This window comes from Crinia signifera, chromosome 6, assembly GCF_055691185.1.
Source record: "Crinia signifera chromosome 6, ASM5569118v1, whole genome shotgun sequence".
Taxonomy (NCBI): Eukaryota; Metazoa; Chordata; class Amphibia; order Anura; family Myobatrachidae; genus Crinia; species Crinia signifera.
Genome location: NC_139222.1, coordinates 118,213,135 through 118,239,968, shown reverse-complemented (window position 1 = coordinate 118,239,968; position 26,834 = coordinate 118,213,135). Strand labels below are relative to the sequence as shown.

General features: G+C 42.4%; 2 protein-coding genes across 3 annotated transcripts in view; one reads left to right on the top strand and one right to left on the bottom strand.

Annotated features, from left to right (window-relative positions):
• Positions 1-11,643, top strand: part of NSF (N-ethylmaleimide sensitive factor, vesicle fusing ATPase) — an 80,188-nt gene extending 68,545 nt beyond the window's left edge. The window contains exons 13-21 of the mRNA XM_083146933.1: positions 2,822-2,917; positions 3,243-3,399; positions 3,716-3,849; positions 5,126-5,192; positions 5,278-5,357; positions 5,451-5,585; positions 5,705-5,818; positions 6,864-6,919; positions 10,410-11,643. Coding sequence (XP_083003059.1) covers positions 2,822-2,917; positions 3,243-3,399; positions 3,716-3,849; positions 5,126-5,192; positions 5,278-5,357; positions 5,451-5,585; positions 5,705-5,818; positions 6,864-6,919; positions 10,410-10,437 — 867 coding nt within the window. The 3' untranslated portion in view covers positions 10,438-11,643. The remainder of the gene's footprint in view (positions 1-2,821; positions 2,918-3,242; positions 3,400-3,715; positions 3,850-5,125; positions 5,193-5,277; positions 5,358-5,450; positions 5,586-5,704; positions 5,819-6,863; positions 6,920-10,409) is intronic.
• Positions 11,644-16,517: 4,874 nt separating this feature from the next.
• Positions 16,518-26,834, bottom strand: part of WNT3 (Wnt family member 3) — a 32,081-nt gene continuing 21,764 nt past the window's right edge. For both annotated transcript variants that reach the window (XM_083146935.1, XM_083146934.1), the window contains exons 2-4: positions 21,050-21,291; positions 17,898-18,163; positions 16,518-17,002 (exon numbers count right to left, since the gene is read on the bottom strand). In XM_083146935.1, coding sequence (XP_083003061.1) covers positions 16,523-17,002; positions 17,898-18,163; positions 21,050-21,206 — 903 coding nt within the window. In that variant the 5' untranslated portion in view covers positions 21,207-21,291 and the 3' untranslated portion in view covers positions 16,518-16,522. The remainder of the gene's footprint in view (positions 17,003-17,897; positions 18,164-21,049; positions 21,292-26,834) is intronic.

Here is a 26,834-nt window from a genome sequence, read left to right as displayed (position 1 = left end):
GGAAGGGGGCACTGAGCTGAATGAAGGGTCCCTTGTAAATTACTTCCAGGGAGGTAGGGGGTGTTTTATACGCAGAAGAGGGTTGGATAATCGAGTGGGCTTAATATTCGTAGTTTTCCGGTGGAAGTGCAGCTTGTATGACTGCAGATATTTCCATTTTCTGGAAATAGATTTTTTCACCTTCAATAGTATAAAAACCTAGAGTCTCACCTTTCAGAAGGTGCTGGGTACTTGGGGATCAGAGATCGGGAGCAATCCATTGACAAAAATATAAAACTGTACACCAGACGTTTGGAGCTGGAGCAGGGACCGGCTGCTGGAAGGCTGATATCTCTGGTTCTGGGCAAGATAGAGACAAGTGTCTAGTGTTCCCAGAAAGGGAAGAGTTACAGCTTTTGGAATATACTCACAGAAAAACTCTAAATCAGACAGAACCTGAGAAAACTGACTGGGAAATGCAATTAACAGGTTGGATATCTCCAGTTCCCCAGGGCCGATTTTTCAAAATTCTGGTATCCCTGGAAAAGTGGGATCATCAGCTATCAGTATAGGTAAGACGGTCCTGTTCTCAGGTAGTAAGGCGGTGCACTGGTAGCGTCCGGGCTTCGCAGTGACACTTCGTCAGGGCACTGTTTTTTTCCCTGGGTAAACATTATACAAGTTGCTCCACTGCTGACATGATTAACAATATCAGCAGAGCTCTTGGGTAAACAATACAGTACATACACACTAAACTATATCATTTAGTGATGTCACCCGCCTCTTCCCCCTCCCATTAAACATGCAGTCATGAACTATAAAGTGCATATACACTAGACGATATGCACGATACATTGTTAACAATGAATCATTGTAATGTGTATGCACCTGTAATTTGTTTGGTAACATGAGATCATTCATACCACATCGCAGCTAATTACCGGGTACAAGCAAGTTTCTTTCCTGTTCAACCTGGTAATTAGTGCGATGTGAAAGGGGTTATCGGTTACAGCTAACCGGTCGCAACACGGCAATCTGAACCGGGTAAAAAGCAGAGTTATTACCGGTTCATTGCCGTGTTGCTGTGTAGTGTGAACAGGTTAAACGGGTCGAGCGACCCATTTCCTGTTCACACTATGGAGGAGACAGCGCTTGGAGCAGCGCCAGCTCTAAGCGCTGCCTACTCCCCCGCCCCGATGAAGCGCCGATGCTCCACCGCGCCCCCTGATTCCACCAGCAAACCGTCAATATTGCCGGTTCGTTGTTGCAGTGTGAACAGACTGCACATGCATGGTCGCACCGGGACTGAACCGGTTAAAAGTCCCGGTGCGACCCTGCATTTGCGATCTGAAAGCAGTATCATTGTTTTAGCAGCTGCAACAACTTTATTTAGAATTCCTGCAAATCGTGAGTCCTGCAAAGTAAGAATTCATTGCTTCTGTGGTACAACACAGTACAGCTAATAAGTAAATATTTGCGAAAACCAAATTGCAATTTTGAAGTTCCACCATCTTATATATAGTCAGCCATAATTGTTCTTACAGTACAAATAGCTCAGACCACCTATATTTCTTTAATACATAATGATAACCTCTATTTAGATCACCAATTTAAATACCGTAAATGGCATTGAGAATCAGGAGCTGCTTCTTATTGGTGGTCTTGCTCATAACCCCACCCCATACACCCTCTAAATTATGAGCACCATGCTTACAGTGTACATGTTACATTGTGATACCCCTTTCACACCAGAAATGCAGAGACCAACCCGGGAATTCATTTCCAGGGACATGCAGGGACATTCCTGGGTTGAGACCCATTCACACATGCTTTTGAAGCAGGGACAATCCGGGTCGGCACCTTTCACATTAACCCGGGATGACCCTGCATTTCTATGAGAATATCATTGAAAATGGCCTTTTTTAGGCTCACAAAGATGAAGTAATTCGGGAGAGTGGTAAAGGGAGGGAGGGCCTTTGCAGACATTCCCCGGTTGGGACCCTTTCACACCAGAAAAGTCCCTGCATTTTCTGGTGTCTGAAGGGGGCTGGAAGGAGGCTGTGGGGAGGAGGCGTTCAGTCAGCGGGATGGCGGCGGAGGTGGGCAGGATGTGGTAAGAATACTCACCCTGGTTGCTGGTCCACCGCGCAGGCCAGGGATCCACACAGGCGGCGCAAATGATGGGACAGGTGGCGGATGAAGATGACGCAGCTCCCACTGCCGCTGGAGAGCTGCGTCATCATTCACCGCCTATCCCATCATTTGTGCCCGCCGCCTGCGTGGATTCCCGGCCGGACAGCACACCGGTCAGGTCCCCTGGTTGAACCCGGGAACAACCCTGCTACCTAGCAGGGTTGGATTGCCGGCAAATTAGCCCAGTAATTTGTCCCGGGTCCCTTTCACACCAGCAGTAGTACCGGGTTGTTCCCAGACTCAACCCGGGAATTTAGGCTGGTGTGAAAGGGGTATTAGCAGAGGCAAAACGGGAAGGAGGGACATGTCCCTGCACCTTTCACACCAGCCAGTTTCCCTGAAAAGACCCGGGAGCAACCCTGCTACCTAGCAGGGTTGAATTGCCGGCAATTTTACCTGGGAATTTGTCCCTGGAACCTTTTACACCAGCTCTAGTCCAGGGTTGTTCCCGAACCCAACCTGGGAATTTAGGCTGGTGTGAAAGGGGTATGAGGCAGCACTTGGTGATCATGTATCCATTTCCTTTTTAGAAATTGATAAGAGATCACATATATGCACATCCTCCTAATAAATCAATCAACTTTGCTGTTTTGAAGTTCATGCACTGGAACAGATGTTTTTCTGAACTAATGTATATGTTTTTCCTCAGGCTACCAGCAAAGTAGAAGTTGATATGGAAAAGGCTGAATGTCTCCAAGTGACAAGAGGAGACTTTTTAACCTCTCTGGAAAATGATGTAAAGCCTGTAAGTGATGATCTGACTATCCATTTGAAGATATCTATCAGACATTGAGCCCTGACGTTCCCCCCAGTTTATATCTAAACCCTGTCACTGAGACCTCACAGATTCAAAACCTACAGCCAAACCTACTACGATCCTCTTTCCCTGTCATATTTTTATTTATGAACTGTTCTAGTGCATACAGAGTCTACAGCACTTTTACAAAGAAAATTTGGCCATTCCCATCTGTCTGTGCCCCATTGAAGCTTACAAACTATATTCCATACTACACGTACACACACACAAACACTCCAAGGTTAATTTTGTATTTATAAAAAAATGTGATTAGGCATTTGGAACGAACCAAGAGGACTATGCAAGCTATATCATGAATGGCATCATCAAGTGGGGCGACCCAGTGAGTCGAGTCTTGGACGATGGTGAATTGCTGGTCCAGCAAACCAAGAACAGTGATCGCACACCACTGGTCAGCGTTTTACTTGAAGGTAGGGGCAAAAAGCTGTAGATTGTTGGTGGTTGGGGATTTGTTGTCTGAAAGGGGATTGGTTTGAAATCCCAGCGGTCAAAATCCTGACGCCGGAATCCCGACTGCCGAAATCCCGACAAGGGGGCCCGGTGCCTTGCTGCGCTCGGCACACTAATTTATTCTCCCTCTATGAGTGTCGTGGACACCCACAGAGGGGCAAAGTGCCGGGATTTCGGTGGTCGGGATTCCGGAGTCAGGATTTCAACTGCATCCCGTCTGAAAGAGATGGTGGTGTTTCCATATTGCGCCAATTCACCTGCATCTTTTTTTTCCAGGTCCACCTCATAGTGGCAAAACAGCACTTGCTGCCAAGATCTCTGAGGAATCTAATTTCCCATTCATTAAGATCTGCTCACCCGAGAAGATGATTGGTTTCTCGGAGACTGCCAAGTGTCAGGCCATGAAAAAAGTATGTGCTTTTTTTTGTGACATACAATACATGTATTATTCATTACCAGGTTAGCCTAGTTAAGATGTCCTGAATCCTTCAGCAAAATCTTTTTGCCTTCACCACCAGCATTGCCCTTAACCATTTACTATATCTGTGACACAACCAATGAGTCTGCTGCATTTGTGGAATTCACAGGATCTCTCTTCTATGCCCTCCTTTTACCCTCTTGTATGTTGCCCCTTGGTCATTATCCATTATCACCTTGCCTTCATGCTCATGCAGCTCCAGACATTTTGTGATGGTTGTTGTATACCCCTGGGTTTTGTGTGTTTAGAGTTTGATGTGGGCCTAAAGCATTCCACAAGCCCTGATAATGTGTTAAGAACTTGTAGTTCTTTAAAAGCTTGACTGCAACACATTGCCCCATTTAGTCCAAAACTCTTATGGTGTGTGCACACAGTGCAATTCAGGAATTCAGGCTAATGACAATTTTGACTATCCGATTTTGGCTAACTGCACTTTATGGTGTGTACACACGGTGCAATCCGGCAGCTGTCAATATCCATTTGATAAGGCGGCCGCAGGGACCCAACAGAGTGGGAGTGGGTAGCATGGGGGGAGGGTGGAGCCAGGCCCTCATTCCGAGTTAGTAGAAATAGACTGTGCTACATAATCTATTTCTACTTTCAACTCCTATGCCGCAGTGCTGCGAATCGGGATTGAGTCGCGATCTGGTGCGTCTAAACCGGGTGCGATTTGGACTAACTAGCTATTGATTGTGACTATATAGTCAAAATCGATAGCTAAAATCACACCGTGTGTACGCACCATAAGATTTATTTTAGATTTATTCTATCTTGCTATTTAACCCTAGGCCAAATACATTCTACAGAAAGACTTGCCTGCACAGTCTATTTAGCCATGCGATTCCGATGCCACGGGGCTGCACATCAGATAGATCAGACAGAAAAATCTGTACGTGTGTACGCACCTTTAGAATGAGGAAGACACATGAATACATCTGCGCTTTCCCTCCTCCTCCTCCTCCTCCTCCTCCTCCTCCTCCTAAGGGAGCACTGTGTGATGGCATCATGGCTAATAGCTTTAAAAAAGAAAAGAAAAACTGACCTATTCAATTGAAGACATTGTTTCCAAGAAAGCCCTTGAACTTAGTAGCAGTAGGGGCCACAGATGGACCACTCGAGATCATTTTCTTTCGTCATATGACATTATTTACTTTCTTTTCTTTTTCCCAACTGCCTCCTCTATACTCAGTGTACTGTTTTCCCCCCAGATCTTTGAGGATGCTTATAAGTCTCAGCTGAGTTGTGTTGTGGTGGATGATATAGAGAGGCTGCTAGGTAAGACTATTTCCACAATATATCCTGCATGAATCCTTTAATAATAATCACTTTGGGATTATAACCTATTGCATTTTCATTGTAGATTATGTGCCAATTGGTCCTCGTTTCTCTAATCTGGTTCTACAGGCTTTGCTTGTGCTCTTGAAGAAAGCCCCACCTCAGGTTGGTGTAATCTAGATGTACAATATAATCCACCTGCTGGTAAATTGTAGCATTGTAATTGCAGGCATATTTAATGCTATTGTTTGCCTCCAGCGTCGTAAATTACTGATCATTGGCACCACCAGCCGTAAGGATGTCCTTCAGGAGATGGAGATGCTGGATGCCTTCAGTACGACCATCCATGTACCAAACATCTGCACTGGTGAACAGCTGATGGAAGCTCTGGAGGTGAGGGCATCACATCTCGTGGAAGTCCCTTATCTGAAGAACACGTACTGCAGTACCGCATTTTCACGGTGTTTGTAAAGTGTGTTTACTGTAGTTCTGACAGTTTGTTTGTTCTGCAGCTTCTGGGCAGTTTCAAGGACAATGAACGGTCTATCATTGCTCAGCACGTGAAGGGAAAAAAGGTTTACATAGGGATCAAGAAGCTACTCATGCTAATTGAGATGTCCATGCAGGTAAGCATACACTGGTTCTGTGACAGTGGATGGGTGGAGACAAGGAGATTTTAAGTTATCTAGTTGTTTCTTATTACTAAGGATCCCAGGAGTATGGCCCAAATATAACCATCATTTTTAGTCCCAGATTGGAGCCTCCAGTCCTGGTATTAATTGGATTAGGTTGCGCGTGCGCATTTGTGCAGAGCAGCACTTGGCTCATACGCTGCTTGGCTGGCTGTGCAGCCCAGATGGCACCAGTGTATATGGAACTTAAGCGGGCAGACATGATTAGTGACATTTCAAATGTAGTGCCAGCCACCGGCCAGTCGTAGCAAGGAAGTGGCTGCAATAAGGTCCCCTAATTGGCTTCCGGCCCGCCAGCTCCAATTGTCTGGCTGCTGGCATTATATTTGAAATGCCACTGTTGCTCGATGGCTTCCTGCCTAATAGTAATGGCATCCAAGTACATCCACCCTGTTTGTTTTCTCCACATACCCTTCCTCACTGTTTCCCAAACCCACCCTCTCTAACAGTTCCCCGGTCCCATCTATCCACACTGCTTTCTACACTGGCCCTCTCTCGCTGCTCCCAGCTCCATACACTCTTCCTCACTGCTTCCCACATCCACTTTTCCTAAACCTAACTCCCTATAGCAATCCATATTCCAATGCTGATGTCCCGGGATTGGTATCCCTACTTATTAGTACACCTGTTACTGCAACCAAAAAGGTAAAGTATGGCCGTATTCCTGCTCTGCTGATGTAACATAAACTGTCACTGCGAAACAGCAATAGTACAGCGCCACTGTACATTGTTTGCTGCTTGTTTCACTTGTGTTTTTGTAATAAAACCTGAAATTGTCTATAAGATTAATATGACAAGGCCATTGTTATACCATACAAATACTATGTGTTAGTAATTCATGACCATCATTACATTTTCTTATCCACTTGTAACAAGACTTGTAACCCTTAATTCATATTGCACAGTCAACATGAGAGATCGTTTGGTCATTGCTATGAAAGTACTAGATATGTAATTATTTATTTTAATTTATTTTAAGATGAATCCAGAGTATCGTGTTAGCAAGTTCCTTGCCCTGCTGAAAGAAGAGGCTACGTAAGTATGTGGTGTGGGCAGTATAAAGGGGAGGGGTTAACCAAGGTGCAAAGATTATTACATCACATGATCACAGTGGGACAATTGGTATACATTCTAATGTGTCCACTTTTCCTGAGATTGGGACATATTTGGATGCCCATTTCTCTGATGCCCTGATCTACCTACAAAAAATACCTGATTTGGCCACACAAGCACAAAAAGGGATAAAAGCTGGGTGGGTCAGCATGCTATACAGGGATATGCCTGAGCAGTCCCAGGGCATAGGCCTTCGTCTAAGCTGTGAATTTGGGAGATACAGCACGGTAAATCATTTCAGCCTATCTAGTATTTATAGAATCAGAAATATTTAGAAACTTTATAAATATTTTTTTCATAACATTTGTCATAAGATATCAACCTTAGCAACAGGTGACCTATGTTTGGCTGGACCAAGCTTCTTTCAGGTCTTTAGTGCTGTGGTGGACTGGGCTTTGTGCTAGCTGGGTCAGTTGGTATACTTAAGGTGCCCATACACGTACCAATTATCCGGTACTTTTTGTGCTAAAATAGCATCGCATCCCATGCACAACACATGCATAACGATGCTATTTTAGCACAAAAAGTACCGGGTAATTGGTACGTGTATGGGCACCTTTAGTCTGTCTCACAGGCTTATCCCTGGTGTCACACAGCTTCTCTCCAAAAAATGCAGGGTGAGAGGTGTGTTTTTTTCATTTATTTCACTGCTATTATAAAGCCCTAGGGAAATACTGGATCAAATGGCTCTCCATATTCAACGTTCCGGAGGAATCCTCGCTGTCACAGGACAGCGAGGATTTCCCCAAAAAAACGAGGCTCGCGGCTAATGCAGGTAGCCCACTGCATTTAGCTGCGAGTCTCGCTGCTTCTGCGACAAAATAAGCCGATTCCCCCTCGCTCCAAATACGGAGCGAGGGGAAATCATCGTATGTGGGGGGTCAGTTGAATACTGATGGGGCAAGCGGTGACTGCATTGACTACACCCTATGTATTATGCACTTTGAGTCCTATTGGCAGAAAAGTGCTATATATATATATATATATTATTATTATTGTTGTTATTAACACTGCAAAAATGTCTGGCCAATATGATTTCCTATTTAAAGGTGGCTATGTATGAGCTTCTCCCAGGGATTGCTCTATACCGCCATCTTTTCCCAGGCCTCTGTATTTTCCTAGCAGCAATGTGGGGAAATTGTTTCTTTTGATTGGACGTCCAACTCACACATCCCCTCGGCTGCTATTTAATGGTAGTTTTGCTAACGTTTTCAGTTATTCAGTTACTATAAAAGGAATCAAGTTAGTCATTAACCAACTAATTGCATATCTGTTATTAGCTTACTGTATGCGAATCTTCATTGTCCTCTTGTTTAATCATTTCAGCCTGCCCTATTTATTTTGGTATACTACCAAAGGGTTAGAATTCAGTCATTCTTTCTGAAAGATCGAGTCCTAACCTATGGATTCAGCACTAACAAAAACTAACTGAAGTTATGTTGTGTTCCTATATACTGTGTGTGTGTGTGTGTGTGTGTGTATATGTATATATGTGTGTGTGTGTGTGTGTGTAATCATCCACATGTCCAACAAGTTTTGCAACCTGAAGAACATGCTTTTCACTTGAAACACTTGTTAGTACAGTTTTCCCATGAGTCCTATTATTTGTGACAACATCAATAATCAGGGACCCCGTGGTGCCCACCATTTGCACATATACATTGGACAAAACCAGTGAAGGCTCCAGATGTGGGGCTGCAGCGCAGGGCTCATGCTTTAAATTTTGGACTGGACTGCACTGCGGCCCCACATCTGTGCACTGCAACCCAACGTCTGGAACCACCACTAAATGTAACTTTACTTAAAAAAAGCCATCCATCAAAATAGTTAATTTGTGCCTAAATGCGTTATGAATGGAAATGAAAAAAATACACCCACAAATATTTTTAACATATGCATGATCAATGGAGAAAGTACCTATACACCTCAGAGGTCGCTCTGGAATGATTCAGTCAGAATTGGCTAGCAAGTCATCATAGTGTGTACCTGCACTCAGGTGCTGGGAATTGATAACAGATTTGGGCGATGCACCTGCATCTGCTCACAATTTATTATTTATTTATTAACAGTTTCTTATATAGCGCATACAAATTCCGCAGCGCTTTACAGAGTATAGTTATGAGCAAACACACATAACAAATAACATCAAAAGACAGTTTAGGACAAGTATATGGTAAATATGGATAGTTGCATCAGGGGACAGGACACTGAAGCAATCATCAGAGTGGCAGTGGTTTATATATTCTAAGAAAGGCACATGAGGAGAGAGGGCCCTGCCCGTGAGAGCTTACATTCTAAAAGGGAGGGTTAGACAGACAGGGGTGACACAGAAGGGGAAGAAGTGAGCTTAAACAGGTTAGGATGAGAGATGGTCAGGTTTTATGCAGGAGGGTCGGAAGAGGTCAGCTTAGTGTTTGATATTTTAAGTCTAACAAAGCGCTGGGTCATCCAGGAGTAGACAGCAGAGAGACAGTTGGACATATGAGTTAAGATGGAAGGAGAGCGATCAGGAAACGAGGGGTAGATTTTAGTATTATCAGCATAGTGGAAGTCGAGTGAACAAATAAGTTCACACAGAGAGGACATGTAGAGATACAGAAGAGGGCCAAGAATAAAATATTCAGGGACACCTACTCTCAATGGAACAGCAAGAGAGGTAAAGTCATTAGAGGTACAGCTGGGCATTTTCAAAACTGACAGTACAAGTACAAGCATAAAGAGTGATATTCAAAAAGTTTAAGCAGATGGAGAAATGGTGATATCACAGCTGAATAGGCAGATTAAGCAGCCAGGAGTGAGAATGAAGTGAGCTCACTCAAAGCAGTCTCTTGGTTTTCTGAGTTGCTGCTGTTTTCTGTCTTTGAGTCACTTTGATACGAAGATGTTAAGTTGGTTGGCAGTTTCTGTCCAGTTTAAGTCCAGAATAAGTCCAAGCTTTAATCTATGTAACTGTTTTCGCCCTACTTAAAAATCTTACTACTTTAAAATCTGACAAATTAACAATAGTCAGCTTGCAATAGTCAGCCAGGCTACAATTGCTACACTCCCCTAGACATTAGCACCAGTGGGTATCGCGCACAAATGTAGACACCAATGTAGACACCGGCAAATTGGCATGTGACAGATTTGCATAAGTTACACTACGCAACTAAGCCTCCGTCAGCTTTTTTGTGTTTAACACAAGATAGAAACCAGATGTGGCCAATTACTAATCTGTTACTAATTCCAGTGCATATAAATCTTGAGGGTCAGCTGCTAGTATAGACATATATTATTCAACCTGCACTAGTCTACCTTCTTGTCATTTTACTGTAGAAAATGGCATTGTTGGTGCTGCAGGAAACCATACTCGTTACTTTAAAAAAAAATGTTTGCGTAATAACATCTAATCACAGTCTCCATTCTGTTACAGAGAGCCACCCCGCCGTACCTATGATTAACTGGCCACCCCTCCCTGCAGGGCAGGAGCACTGGAGGAGGATGTCGCGTTAGAATGAGAAACATTCCACCCCACGCCGGCTGTTTCTGGGAAGGTCGGATTCTTGAAGCATACCACTGGCTCCTGTATTTCCGTGTCACATGGGGGATATGCATGTAACTCTTTTCTTTATTAAAACCAAAATCAATGGTCTCTGATCCTATATTCAATTCACTTACCTATTTAAAATATGATGAATGCAGGAGATAGATTGCTTCGGTGCGTCCATCTTGTAATATCATCTACCATGAGCTAACTGTTCTTTAAGCATTCAGCTTCTGGTGATATGGATGCATGAGACCAGCTGCTTTGGTTTAGCCATGTTGTAATATAATATTGTTAAGATCTGTGCTGCAACACTCCAATGCTCTAGCCATATTTCCGCAGCCATGTTGTACTGTTTCATTTGTCTGTAGTCGCACAATGAGTTGATCATTAAATGCCTCACAGATGCCAGGGAAAAATGGAGCAGCCTGTAGACTCTAGTGATGCAGTTTAGCCTTCCAGATTGTTTTTTTGCTAAAGGTATTACATTGTCACATGGTATTACTTCCGTTTCTTTTTTTCACTCAAGTTAAACAATTTGGGTTAAAACTGATCTATCAGCTTCAAACGGTGGAGGTAGCCATTTTGTGAGCTACGCAAATACAGTTTTGCCTTCCAGTTCACTAGTTCTTGGTAATATCACTGAGGCATAGTGATGTCACTCGTTCGTAGTGAATGGTAGGCTGTAATGTTGTTCTGCTCACAACATGTCTGTATCCACTGTGTGTAGGTGGTACAGTAGATTCACTTGAAGTAAGTAGATGTCAGTTAGGTTGTAGTGTAGTATTGTGTTGTTGACATAGTTCTCACATTGAATATATGCTCACAGTGGGTATAAAGATACTGTGCTGGTTTATTTATTCCTTTCCCCAGTTAGAGGTCCCTGACAAAGGGCATTCACCCAGTTCAGTGTATCCTCCCGACCCGTCGGTGTCTAAAGTAACAAGTGCTGTGTCGCTGTGGCTGCTTCTCTTCTCTTTATATTCCTTTCTTCAGCTTTCCAGATGTTCTATCTTCCGTCCCACAGTATGTGTATATTTTTATTGTGGATTTTATGTTGTCAAATTGATCTGTGGGTTATTGCGTCTGAACGATGATTGCAATAAAGAAATTATTTATCGGGTGTTTCTGTGTGATGTTTAGCATAAATCGCACACTTATTTACCTTTCCAGCGTAACACAGAACATGAAAAGCAAACCCAGAGTATACACAAATAGGGCGTATAACTGCAGCATTGGTTACACCAGCACGCAGAGTTCCGGTGTGTCACAGGAGGCAGCAGTCAGACATTTACTAAGAAGCAGAAACAGGTATCTGTCCTTTCTACACCAGTGCAGTGAGATCAGCACGTCTACGCTGGTGTTTTACAGGAAATCTAGACATTATTTTTTTTTATTATTTTTTTCAGAAATTGTAGTCTAAAAATTTATAGCAGCAATGTTCTCAGGATACTTCTGTCTGTATATAATTAGAGACATTTTTATTTCTATATTCATGATTCAGAACAACCAATCTGGCTATAGTTTCTCAGTTACAGGGCCATGTATCATAGTTTAAAAAGTGATAAAATAAAGAGTGATAAACAACCAGCCAATCAGATCCTACCTGTCCCGTTACAGGCTGGCTTTGTAAAAATGGAAGTTAGGAGCTGATGGGCTGGTTGTTTATTGCTCTCCATTTAATTACTTTTTGAAGCTTGATACATCTGGACCACAGCAGTCTGGAAAATGCTTACTAGGACTTGAATGGGGGCATCTCCAGTTTCATAAATCTGCACTTAGCAAATTTACCGCTTTGTACAGTGTGGCAAAACAATTGCGAAAAATTACGAAAGTTCACATAAATGTCTGAGTGTGTAAAACAATTTTGTTTCAGTTTGTTTTTATTTCAGATTGGACAGTTTGTTACTACTTTTTAAATATGGAGTGATGAGGAAAGATGTATGCAAAATAACTAAATTACAGCCACATTTTATTCATTATTTGATGTGGCAAATAAATGGTGATGAAATGCCATAGAATGTGAATTACTATGAAGAACCATCTAAAATACAAGAATAGTTACTTACCTCCCAACATGACCCTCTCCAGGAGGGACACAATGCTCTTTTTTCTGGACTTTCCTCTTGGGTATGGATCATTAGATAGACGGTAACTAGGTTGACACCACTAGGTCGACATGGGCTTAGGTTAACGGGGTTATTAGGTTAACACAAGCATTAGGTCAACATGGGGGAAAATCGACAGATGGTTTTTCACTGTTTTTTTGTCCTGAATGTTGTTGCTACACTCGCCATGCTTCGGGCATGGTGCCTCGCTGCGCTCGGCACACTATTTTATTCTCCCAATGCACCCTAGTGGATGGTAGGGCATGAAATACCACCTGTCGGCTCATGTCGGCTCATTAAAAAGTGAAAAATCACCTGTCGACCTTTTGACTGTCAACCTTCCCCAAGTCGACCTTCATGCATGTCAACCTAGTGGTGTCGACCTAGTTGTTGTAGACCTAGTGACCGTATATGCTAAACAGGTTAATGGATTAGAAAAGTGTTTCCACACAGGTGATGGTAATTCTACATTAAGAGGGAGCATTGTGTCCCTCCTGGAGAGGGTCATGTTGGGATGTATGCAGTTATATTTTAATTCTCCCCCACACGCACGCACGCACGCACGCACACACGCACACACACACACACACACAATTGGATACACTTCAAAAGTGCTATGGCAGTCTTTGCAGTGGAATTGTAATCGAGTGAGCCTACTATCTTTTGAATTGGACATTGTTAGCTCACTGGTAGGTAAGCTAGATATAACGTTAATATAATATTACATTTAAACTAGGTCACAACACAAAGTGAATTGCAAATTATCATATTATAACATATAATTATATTTTTGTGAAAATGTATGTCCTTTTTGCAATTTTAGCTTCTCACTACTTCAACAATTACAGTGGTTTTGTCACTTACACACAAGGGAAGCAGGTATTTTGTGGGTTGACCCAATATTCATAAGAAAGTAGCCTTTTCACGTAACAAGGAACCAGTTTCCCATGATAATTGGTTAATTTAGACAGTGCCTTAGTGTTGTCAGTGCCGGTGAGCAAACAGATGTGCAGTGTAGTGTAGGCATTAGTCCACTTTAACCCTTTAGTAACGATTAGGCCGATGGGAGGTTGAAGACCTTTCTCCACACTTCTGCAGTATAGCATCATTGCTTTCAGTAAAATATATTTTACAGTATATATGGGCGAGATTCTATATAGAAGAGATGCGGTAAAAACCCCGTTTTCGGGGTTTCTACCGCATCTCTATATGCTATATTGTGCCTCCGCAGTGTCAGCGCTGCGGAGGGAATCGCCAGCAAAAGCTGGCGAATCCCTGCAGAAGCCTATGGGCTTCTTACCGCAGCGCTGTTTGAGGGATCCGTCACGGATCCCTCCCAGCGTGCCCTGCGGCCGGCGCCGGGGTCTGCGCATGCGCAGATGGACTCCCGGGTCACAGACCCGGAAGTCCAGCACCGGCACCGCATCGCAAGGGACAGCTCTTACCGCAAGAGCTGTCCCTTGCGTTAATAACGGCATATGTTACAGCATATGCCGTTATTAAAAATGCGATGTCCGGCGAAGGGGGGCCGCGGATGTTATAACATCCCGCCCTAAGTCTCTGGTTAAGATTGTGGTATCTACATCGATCCAATCACTTGTCAAATTTAGTGAACATAATAGAATCCGACAACCCCAAATAACCAGATATGATTATTTTAACATGTATTGCCTTGTACCATTATCCTTAATTTCGTTACATGGAATTTTATACATATTTTTAAATTGAGATGGTGAGGAGCCAGTAAGTAAACCAAGTATAGGATCAACCCAGTCTGTATAATTTTTGTAACACTGGGAAAGACTTGTTCGTTCCTTATGGAAACTCATTTGTAAACCGTTAAATAAAAAGCAATTATGAAGAAACACACAATTTTTTTCTCCAAATATATATTTGTAATATAATTATATTATATATATATTTATATATATATTCTTCGTTAACTCATATATGATATATACACATTGCATAATAAATAATATTTAAAAAAAATGATTGTGAATATAAAATTCAGACATTTGTATTTATGTGATGGAAAGCTTTGGGCGGACTATTGGATGTTGAACGTGGTGTTGATAGGGAACAATGGCTAAAGTTGAAACATGGCTTCCAGCCACGGCCTCTTCCTATTGGATGAGAAATTTTAGATATGTTCTGAATCCCCGTCCGTCCTCTCTGCTATTTCTGTTGTCGCTGTTTTAGAGATATTGAATGGAATTGTATGGTTTTTACTTTAATCTGTGTTTTGGATGTATGCTTCAGCCGTTTAGTGTATGCCAACTGGGCTTCAACCACACAAAAGTTGATTTCCCGCTGTAATTTGTCTCTGTCCAAGTCAGATTACCTAAGACATAACAATACATGCTCCGGAGGAAGTTTCGAAGAAATATGGTGAATAAGTTAATGGCTAGTCGGCTCATCTGTAATCCTGGTCACCATCGAAATGCTTTGATATGTCCGTGCTGGTTTTTTGTTTCTGTGAATAGCAGAGAAATATGGCTGAAAAGTTGTTATATCTCATAAAGTCTATGCAACTTATTAACACAAGTGATCAACACAGCTTAAACATGAGATTGAATCTCACAGGTGGCGTATGATTAATCGTAGCACAGGAACAGTATCTCTGAACAGCGTTTGATTATATTGCTCGTAGAATTCATGTAATATGTAGAGTCCTGGCATTATCAATAGATTACATTCACTTTGAACCATACTGATTTCCTTAAGGAGTTATTTACGCCTATTTGGGTTTTTTTAAGGGGAAATTTTCTTACTTTAGTAAATTCAAGAAAAACACATTAAAAATAGGACAATAGAGTGTACCACGCCATTCTCACCCTAGCGTACTAAAATGGGAAAACCACCTCTACATGCACGTGTCAATGCAAGCCAAAAGTACACTGCACTGTATTGTTTAACATGGCTATGGTAGTATTCTGCCATTTACTATGTAAGTTATTGTGCATACTCTATAAGCAGCAGTGGCATGGCAGCACTGGTAACTTCTAATAGCCACTTTGAGCAACTATGGGTGATTATATGCATCTCAGCCACATGGCTACTTGTGAGTATAATTGGGCAGAGACTGGATGCCTGCATCTAGGCTACAGGGCTTATACAAGGACATGCCAGTTACTGTAGACGGCATATGTCAACACCTCCATTGACCCGTTCTGGATTCGTCCACAACTAATTGAGTAACCCCTTAAGTGTCCTCAGGGTGTGTCATGGGTATGCATGTGGAATTACAGGCTATTCAGGGGTAAGTACATACAGAAGATCTAGCTGATCTCACAAGGATCTCTCGCACCAGGTAAAGGGCTGGTGCAAATGCATGTCCACAGGCAGATGGCTGGGGTGCTGTGGCTGCACAAATCAGACAAGCTATGAATATTGGTGAAGTGCTGCACTAATGCCGGTGCCTTGGATGGGACTCTGAATCAGAATTTTAAATGTATTTTATGACACGGATTATGTTGTGATTGTATTGTGGTAAGTTTACAGTCTTGTCATATGTTATAACAGATGCTGGTGTTGTAAAGGCAGAGTGCACCTGGGAATGAAGCTTCCGGCATTAGGGAATTAAGATTCCACAATTCAAGGCAATGACACCAGTGAAGGCAACACGTGCAATTTGTTCTTAGGTGCTTCCCCCAGCTGAGTAGCTGAGAGATTACCATGCAGGACATCCGTCTGCATCCAGATTTGACACTTATATATTGCATAGAAGTATAATACATTATAGACACCATAAAGACAGTTTACCTTAATTGATATTGCTGATTTTGATATTTTGAGAAACAAATAAAAACTCATTTGCTTAAGATGAGTGTTCAAGCGGTAATACTACCCCTAACAAATGTTTCTATAACAACCTAACTAGTGGTACCTGTGTTATTTGCAGGTGTGGACGTCATATATCCGCACACATTCCTGGCAGCTCACATAGCAGCACCAGTGGAAGATGCAGTGACATTTCTCCTTGCGTTTCTCTGTTCGGGTGTTGTGGCCCCGTCCGCAGCAGAGCAGGTCACAGCCATCTATCCCATGAGAAGTCACATTGCAGGTACGACCCCGAGTTCCAAAGGAGCCAGTCTCTGGGTTGGGTTCACAGAAGTTTGGGGAGTTCTCATAGTACACTAGATCCCTCTCAGTGGGAGGTTTAAAAAGTGAATATTTAGCCCTGAGGGTCTCTACCCAACCTCTAGACTCTCGATGTTTCTCCACTGACATCTCTGAGGCACTGTCGTACTTATCCTTCAGATGGTCACCAATAGCTCGGAAGTCAGGCTGGGACCACCAGCAAGTCTTTACCTCACAGCTTCCAGACAGACCATGGCACTTACATTTCAGGTGCATGTGATCCAGGATGGTCTAAGAGGAAAATAGGGATTAGTGTGTGGGGGCAATCATCGCATGAAAGGCATATTAGGTCATGTCTTATTTAACAGAAATCCTACACCTCTATTACCCCTTTCACACCGCACCTATAAGCCTAGTCGAGGTACAGTGTGAAGGCACCAAACTGAATAACTCAGTTCGACCAACCCGGGTTATAAGAAGGGTTAATCCCAAGTTACCCTGTGTATAAAAATCGTGGGTCTGACCCGTCTTTAGCAATGTGAAAGTGGTATATTTCAGCTCTCCTCTATTGGGAACAGGCCACAAATGTAGGTGTCGGGAAGGCATAGTACTAAACAGAAGGTTCTGGCACCTACATTTTAGGTGCAGTTTGTATGGCTTGCAATGGTTACATCTCCTTCACAAGGTGACAATGGTTATGGTTCCCTATTTCCCATTCTAAACACTTTGAGGGAAATTTACTAAGATGTGTATTCTACTTCACATGTGATGTTGCTATGGGCAACCAATCAGATCCTGTCTACTATCTTCTAGGGTGCTAAAAAAATAATAAGTAGATTCTGATTGGTTGCCCATAGCAAAAATCACATGTGAAGTAGAATACACATCTTAGTAAATAGTAAATTTCCCCCTTTGTGTAGCAGTATCATCAGCTTATATATAGAACAATATATATTAATATCTGTCCTAATTACACATTCTGGTCTTCTGTGTTTCACTGTCTGTCATTGAAATGTAGTTGAGTAGCTTAAACTCATCAGATTTTTCATTTTGCCTTTATGTTGGTTTTGTCTCGCTAAATCAGTTCTGCGTGTTTTTATATTATATTGTGGTGTTGTTTCTCTGGAGCAGTGTATCTATTTTACATAGTGCTGTGTCTTAGACCATTCCCACTTTGTTTGCTCACCGCCCTTCCTGCCTCGTTGTTGTGCCTATTCATGGCTGATCTGGCATCTGGACGATTCTCTCTGGCGTCTGCAAATTCTCGGGACACCAGGACCCCAAAGTCTGCGTCTTCACTGCAGCCTCCCCACTTCCATCCCTCTCCTGATGAACCTTTGTGGTGGGAGTCACAACCACAGATGGTGGAGCTGCCTTCTGCACAGGAGCGGGTCACGGCAAAGGCCACTCCGGCTGAAGCAATGGCGTGAACAAAGGCTGACTCCCGTGTGGCTGGAGGAAACAAAGAATAGTGTCAGAAACTTATCCGTAGTGATACACGGTCATAGATCCAAACAATAATATGTTGTGAAACACAGCATGAAAGAGTCACAACATTGTGGCAAATGAATACTTTATAGAACATACAGAATGCAATGTGTAAATTTCTCTGTCACAAACCATTCTCTAGTGAAATTATTCCACCACCCTGTAAGATGTTTGCAAGGCAAAAACTAACATAAGATGCACAAAAACAATGAACACATGCACTCCAGGTAGCTGTGATTTGTTAGATTGCAAGCTTCTGGGATAAGAGAGAGTTATGCAGCAAAAAGACGCGCAGGACAGCACAGTGCAGATCTGTGCATGATGGAGAGAAGGGATTAAGCCCCTTATTAAAAAGTTCTCCCTCCTTTTCCCAGTTCGGCCAGTTACCTGCTGAGACACTCAATCCCCTTTTGTGTGCTGGTGTCACAGTGTATTAGAGATATAATGATGGACGTCTCTGGGACCCGTGTGTGACCAGACTGCCATTTCCCTGCTGGTTCGTAGCAACAAGCAACTGTGTGCAGACTGTACACTGTCCCCTGCTTGTGGAGACCCCTCTCTGTCTGGGGGGAGAGCAGTGAAAGGGCGTGTGAATAGTCCTGGGGTCCTGCTGGGCCCAGAGCCCCTCTCAGCCTCACAGTGGGGAGGAGGCTTAAACTCCTTTCATCACGCACTAAGCTCATTTCACTCATTCACTCAGTGTTACTGAGCCCGCAGCCTGTGTGAGAGTCTGTCATCTCTGGGAACCTGCTCATCTCTCTGCCTGTTTTCCTGTCACTGGTCTCCGCATCCCGATCTGTCTAGATCAGATAGATAGAGAACCTGGAATCCTAGAATTGGTATCCTCTGTATAGGATTATGCTAAAAATAATATACAGTGCATATATGGACATTAATCTCTCTACAGATAAAACTTAAGGACATTTATTCTAAGAAAGGCCAGTACTGCTGTCCCGGTGACGACCGAGACAAAGCCAGGAGGGCTCAAACAGCAAAACCCCTAAGACCCCCCCCCCCTCCCTCCTGATTATGTAGTAAGGGATGTCCAAAAGATGCAGTAATGAAACAAGTGCAGGTATGCTGTTTATTGCACTGGTTAAGAAAGCCGCTCTTATTGGACGGTATCATATTTAACGCTAAATCCTTTAGCCACCAAGTGTGTTCTCACCCCTGTGCCGAGCCTGTTTAGCCAGTTTTTGCATTGATTATATTCAAGAATAAATATTGGTGTTTTTTTTTAACATTTGTTTATTTTTTTGGGTGACGTGAAATCTTCATAATATTCCTTTAATTTGTTTATAACTTCTTACGTAACGTGAGGGAAAAAAAGTGTTCAATTTTATATTTCTTTTTTATTGAGTTTGCAAGTAAGTTGATGCAAAAAAAATTTTGAGATAACTTTTTTTTTCTTCATAATTAAACCCTTTAAAGAAAGACATTGCTTAAGCATGAATCCACTTTTCTAAAACATTGAAAAGTAGCATACTACATGTCAATAAGTGTAAATATACACTTAAAACTTATCTTACATTCTGGGTATTATTATTATTTTTTTTTTTTTGAGTGTTAGATTCACTCAAACAAAGTTTATGAATGGTATGGTGGCACAACTTGGAATCTAGAGAAACGCTGGGTTTTGTTTTTCAGTTGTGGGAGCTTTTTCCCAATATCTATATTCAACATCATCAGATCGTAACTACTGAGTGGGCACATCCTTATCAATGCTACCATGACTCTAATGCTGCACATATATCAAGACCTGATTTCCTGTTCTGCCAATATGATCTGCTGATAGGTTGATTGCCGATCTGTTGGGAATTCAGGATACTATTGCATTTTAAAAATCATGAACTCGCTGATCTCAATGTTTTTTTGGGCTGGGATGAATAAAACTTTTTCCAACATGTTGGATTCCTTCAGTAAGTACAACAGGAGGTTTCCCCAATACAGTAGCTGTCAGAGACTCTTTGCTGCTATCACTATTCCCTTGCTCTATGAGTCTTTATGTCTGTTCTTGTATTTAGTTGTAAATACTATACTAATACTATAGTTATAAATGCTTTCACACCAATAATTTATTGTAAATCTAGATTACCGTATACTGTCCAATAGTATATGGTATTTCAGTGATCTTGTATACTTTAGTCATACTGTTAATTTGACTAATATTACAAAGGGTTCTCTGCAGCAAAGGGTAAAATGTGGTGAAACCTCTGTAAATGCTGTTTTCTGGCTGCTTACCGCATACACACTAAGGGGGTTATTTTGGTTCACTCTTTCTGACAAATTCCTTCTTAGATGGACAAAACCATGTGCACTGCAGGTGGGCAGATGTAACATGTACAGAGAGAATTATATTTGGGTGAGTTATTTTTTTCTGTGCAGGGAAAATACGGACGGCTTTATTTTTACACTGCAATATAGATCTCACTTTGAAGTAAAACCCCACCCAAATCTAATTCTCTCTGCACAAGTAACATCTGCCCCACCTGCAGTGCACATGGTTTTGTCCATCTAAGAAAGAATTGGTCAGAGTGAACCAAATTAACCCTCTAAGTCTGGAATGCTATACATTCTGGGGATTGGATGCCGTAGGCAATGCCATCTTCAGATTAGTTTTGCCCTATAGAATATCGGCATTTACTTGTGGTAAGAGCTGTCCTCTGCGATCCCCTGCTTCGTAGATAGGGCTCCAGGTCATGTAGCCGAAAGTCCTATCATCGCAGAGGACGGCTCTTGCCACAAGTAATTGCCGATATGCATGCAGAGAATAGCGTGATGCATCACCAGCAAATTGTGATGTTTGCTGCAGCCCGCCCCATATGCTAGCTCTAGCACACAGGGTTATACCTTTGTCCAGCACTGGTCCGAATATGGCAAGGCTATCATGAATAGTGGTACAGTTCCATCTCCGGCCCCTGAACTGATGTTGACATTCTTGGATCCCCAGCTTCACCCCTTCTGCCACACTTGGCATGATTTCAATGTAATTTCGGCAGAATCGCATCTGTTTAGGTACCAGTCCAGGTATGGAACCACAGAGAATTGGCTGTGATCCAATAGAACTGTACTGCTGCCCCAGTGCCAAGGACCTGTAGGTGAGAAAGCAAAAGACAAGTCACCTTATTTTTTCTCTCTGAAGGAATACTGAAGTTTAGCCTCATAGTAATGCAAATGTTTCAGCCATTTTTCCTGATGCTCTTATATGATTTTTGAACATATTCGCCATCAATTGCTACCAAACGTGCCTATTTTTGTAAATTGCCGTAATAGACATAAGGGGCGTAATTAAATGCAGAGCCTTTTGTGGCAGAGTATTTTGTGATACAATCTTTTATGCTTGAGAATCCCAGCGGGGTGTATGTAAAGTGCAGTATAAAGTAAAGGCTCATACACGGGTGGATTTCTGCTACCCGGCAGGCTAGAGATATCGCCCTCGTAGCAAGATTGTCCATACACACGTAGCGATGTGTGTATGGGCGATTATGTACTAACCAGTGTTCTCTGGTTAGAACACTGTCAATATCAATATGGGACATACACATGGAGCGATCTGTGCTTAATATCTAAGTGATCTAGGGCCAGATTCTCTAAGCTTTAAAAGTGATAAAATGGAGAGTGATAAACAGCCAGCCAATCAGCTCCTACCTGCCATGTCACAGACTGTGTTTGAAAAATGTCAGGCAGGAGCTGATTGGCTAGCTGTTTATCACTCTCCATTTTATCACTTTTAAAGCTTATAGAATCTGGCCCCTAGTCAGATTGCTTAGAAAATGTGCTGCAAACATTGTGCATTTACATATTCTGAGACCTGTGCAATGCCGCACGGTGGATTAAATGCACCTGCATTAAGACATGTTTAAAGCATAACAAGGAATGCTTAATACAGTACTGGTGGTTCACAAACTTTTTAAAATCACAACGCTCTAGAGAATCAGATTTTTTTCATGGCACCCCTAGGCCAAAAGTTTATTACCGATAAATTTAGAAAGAAATATAACATTTAGTAAATTGTGTTTATAGTTCATACTCTGGCTCAGTCATGTGGTAAGGCAAATGATTCACTTATATTTGTCTGCATATCTTGTGATTGGCAGCTAGCAGCACTAGTTCTCCCTTTTACACTGACCATAAATAATTGAAATTGGTTGTGGACCACCAATCCTGGGCACCCCTGCAATTTCCCCAAGGCTACGATGGCACCCAGTTTGGTTACCACTGCCTTAGTCATATCATGATGTGCCAAATACAAATGACTTTTGTGCTATGGTGGTTGTGGATATATACTGGGGTTCGGTATGAAAGCCGGGCGGTCAAAATCCCGACACCCAAATCCCGTCAAGGGGGGGGACATGGATCGCCCCCCCTTGCGGGCTCGCTGCTCTCGCCACGCACACTAATTTATTCTCCCTCTATGGGTGTCAGGGATGGGATTTTGGCGGTCGTGATTTCGGCCGCCAGGATACTAACTGCATCCCATATACTGCGGCAAGTGCACACTGGCTCTTATTCAGATCTGATCGCAGTACGAATTTGTTCTCAAAATGGGCAAAACCATGTGCACAGCAGGTGGGGCAGATGTAACCTGTGCAGAGAGAGTTACATTTGGGTGGGGTGTGTTGAAACCAAAATCTAAATTGCAGTGTAAAACTAATGCAGTCAGTATTTACCCTGCACAGAAACAAAATAACTCACACAAATCTAATTCTCTCTATACATGTTACATCTGCTTCACCAAGTTCGACTTCTGGTACAGATTTAGCCCCTCTCAGCCAGCCCAGGGAGTCCGCAGATTCCCTGAGTTAGTGAAAGCTGCTCCATCTGTATAGCCAATAGTGAGAACTGCAACTGTATGTAGTTAACATGCCAAGTAGGGATGCCAATCCCGGGGTATTTTTTCAATCCCAGGAATCAGGATTAAAAAATGCTCAATCCCGGGATTAGCATCCCTGAAAGAAAAACGCCCCCCCATCCCACACATTAATTTACTTGGGGAGTGGGGCAGGCAGCAGGTAGAGGCAGTTACCAGGTGTGGCGCTGAGCTGCTGAAGTGGTGGGTGGAGCCTAATCCTGAAATCTTGGGGTCAAATGCAAATCATCCTGGGATTGGCCACCCTAATGCCAAGTAATTATGTTATATGGTGGATGATGAAACCAGGAATATTCTCTGACCGTGAAAGAATTTAAGAATTTAGGATCTTTAAAGGGTTTTTTTTAAGTCTTTAAAAAGTATATCTTTTTTTTTTTTTTTATTGTTCTCATCAGTCAAGATCATTTCAGGCGTATACAAAAAACCCAATTTAGCCAGGAAAATGTTGGGAAAAAAAGCTTGATAAAATGTTATAAAGGTTAATCCGGTTCATGTAAGAGGAGTATGTAAATAGAAGGTTGTATACAGGCAGTGCAGTGACACAGTAGGTAGCATTGGTGCCTCTACTGGAGTCGGGTTGGGATCATTTGGACTACAGCAAGTTGGTCGACATGGCCTTAGTGGTAGGGCATGAAATACCACCTGTCGGCTCAAAAAGTAAAAAAACCCATGTCGACCTATTGACTGTCGACCTAGACCATGTCGACATAATAACATGTCGACCTAATGCTTGTCGACTATCATGCTGTAGACCAAATGACTGTATCCCCCGGAGTCATAGGTACCTAGTATGGCCCTGTTTTTATGCGCTTTGCATATGTTCTTCCTGTGTTTTGTGGGTTCCTACTGGTAGATTAATTGGCGGGTGATTAGGTTAGCCCCCATGTGTAGTAGGGAACATTCTTTAAGGGTCTGAGGTCAATGACTAAATATTCTCTGTATAATCTCTAAGCAGTATTTACTAAAGCTTCTAAAAATTAAAAGGGTGATGTTGCCCATAGCAACAAATCAGATTATGTCTATCATCTTCTAGAATGTGATAAAGAAATGATAGACCAAATCCGATTGGTTGCTATGAGCACCAACATCTCTTTTCATTTTTAAAAGCTTTAGTAAATTACAGCAATGTGAAGAAAAAAGCGTATAGCTTAATAGAATATGTAGCAGATAACTCATCTGTCCAGCTATATATTATGGTCTTATGTGTGTGGCTGGATATGATGGGCATGATTCTGGTTGTGTTGCAAAAGCAAACTCCTTCTTTAATGGACAAAACCATGTGCACTGCAGGTGGGGCTGATGTAACATGTGGAGAGAAAGTTACATTTGGGTGGGGTGTGTTCACACTGAAATCTATATTGCAGTGTAAAGGTGCATACACACATACAGATTTTTATGTCTGATCTATCTGGTGGGAACAAAAACCTGGAAATCTATAGGACCAAATGACAATCAAAAAATTGTTCCCAAACACTTGAAAACAGACAGTGATCAGTCAGACAAATTGTTTAATCGTTCTGATATAACAAATTTATCCCAGCATATATATTTTTTTCTGTTTTTCCGGCATTTGGTTGGAAATTTTTAATTGTCATATGCTCCCATACATTTCCAGGTTTTTGTTCCCACCAGATAGGTCAGACAGAAAAATCTGTACCTGTGTACGCACTTTAAGAATAAAGCATCCAGACTTTAATCTGCACAGAAACAAAATACAGTAACTCACCCAAATGGAACTCTCTCTGCACGTTACATCAGCCCCACCTGCAGTGCACATGGTTTTGTCCAGTAAAGAAGGAGTTTGCTTTTGAAAACCAACCAGAATCACCCCCTGCATTATTCACCATACTTGGAAACATTTACAGCTACATCCCAGATAAGCTGTTCACATAGGGGGTTATTCAGACCTGATTGCATGGCTGCAAATTCACAGGCTGGGCAATTATCGATAGCACGACAACGTCCTGTGATAAATTCCTTTAATATTTGAAATCGCTGGCCGTACACAAAATAATTGATAAAAAGCCAGCATTTGGGGGTGATATCCAGCCATTTTCTGGGAGTGTCAGGGAAGACGCAGTCATGCCCAGGCGTTTAAAGGGAAGTTGTGTGACCTCCGCTCCGGCCCTGATCATGTTTGTATCAAAGCCACCAAGAAAGTCCTGGGCTACGCACAGACTGCGCACACTGAAAAAATAATTAGATGTGAGCTACTTGCAAATGGATTTGCAGCTAATCACTGATCCTCCACCTAATTTTCTCAAGCTGTGCTAAGCAATTTGTGTGATTTAACTCTGGTAGGGTGGCGTATACCTGGTCGCAGGGCTCTGTCATGTAGCAGATCAGCCATCAGGTCTGGATAACCCCCTTAGCCCTCTATTAAGAATATCACAGTTATCTTTGCAGCCTGTCATCCTACAGAAATGACTGTTGGTTCCGTAGTACACCATGCATAAGTACCTGAGGCACCAAGTATAATGTTCACATGCTCCTTTGCCTTCCATGCTAATTGCAATGATCGCGGTATCTGTGGATTTGCTGAACTAAATGAAGAATCTACAAATTGTCTGCGGCTACTGACACAGCTTACTGCTGGAAGGATCTGTGAAATCGCTAGAGTCCAGAACAGGGTCCATCTTGTTGTAGTTTTAAAGTGTTCTAGGCCATAGAGGCAGAACTAACCAACCAGAATGCTGTTCTATTTGGCACAGAACATCCCAATGTCAGTGCCTCTGGATGTTCATACAAGATACTTAAGGTATGAATTGTTTTTAATTAATTGGTGCAAGCACTAATATTGTAACAGATACATTGGCATTAAACAAATGAACTAACATACATAAAAGGACGGACAAAGGGTGTTATTCAGAGTTGATCGCTTAAGTGGGAATTTGCAATCCGTTCGTAAAAAAATATTAAAAAAAATATTATCACAATCTGACTGACGGGAAGCCTGGCGTTTGGGGTGGTAACCTGCGGTTTTCTGGGATTGTCAGAAAAAAAACGCAGACATGCCTAGGCATTTTAAAGGAGGGTGTGTGTCATCTCGGTTGCAGGATTGTGAATGGGTCAGAATTACATATTAACAGACAGTAAAAATCACTCAGTGGATTGTGAATTGCGTATGGATGAGCGACAGGATAGCAGAGAGCAATGTTTTTTTCAAGTCCCTCACATGTGCACAGGACGGGTTTTATTTCTGTCTGGGCGACAGCTAACCACTCACAGTCATCTGCAAGTTTGCAGATGTGCGATCAGGTCTGAATCAGGCCCATGGGTAGATATTATTTCAAAACAGAACTATGAAATCCAAAACTGAACGTTACTTAGGATATACTGTAGGGCCTTATTCTGGTTCACTCCTTCTGGCAAATTCCTTCTTAGATGGACAAAACCATGTGCACTGCAGGTGGGGCAGATGTAACTTGTGCAGAGAGTTAGATTTGGGTGGGGTTTTACTTCAAAGTGAGATCTATATTGCAGTGTAAAAATAAATCAGCCAGTATTTACCCTGCACAGAAACAAAATAACTCACCCAAATCTAACTCTCTCTGCACATGTTACCCAAATCTAACTCTCTCTGCACATGTTACATCTGCCCCCCCCCCACCCCATGCAGTGCACATGGTTTTGTCCATCTTAGAAGGAATTTGCCAGAAGAAGTGAACCAGAATAAGGCCCATAGTTACAGGGGTTTATTCAGACCTGATCACTTGTGTAAATGGAAATAAATATGTACTTACCTACTCCCAGGGAGCACCTCCT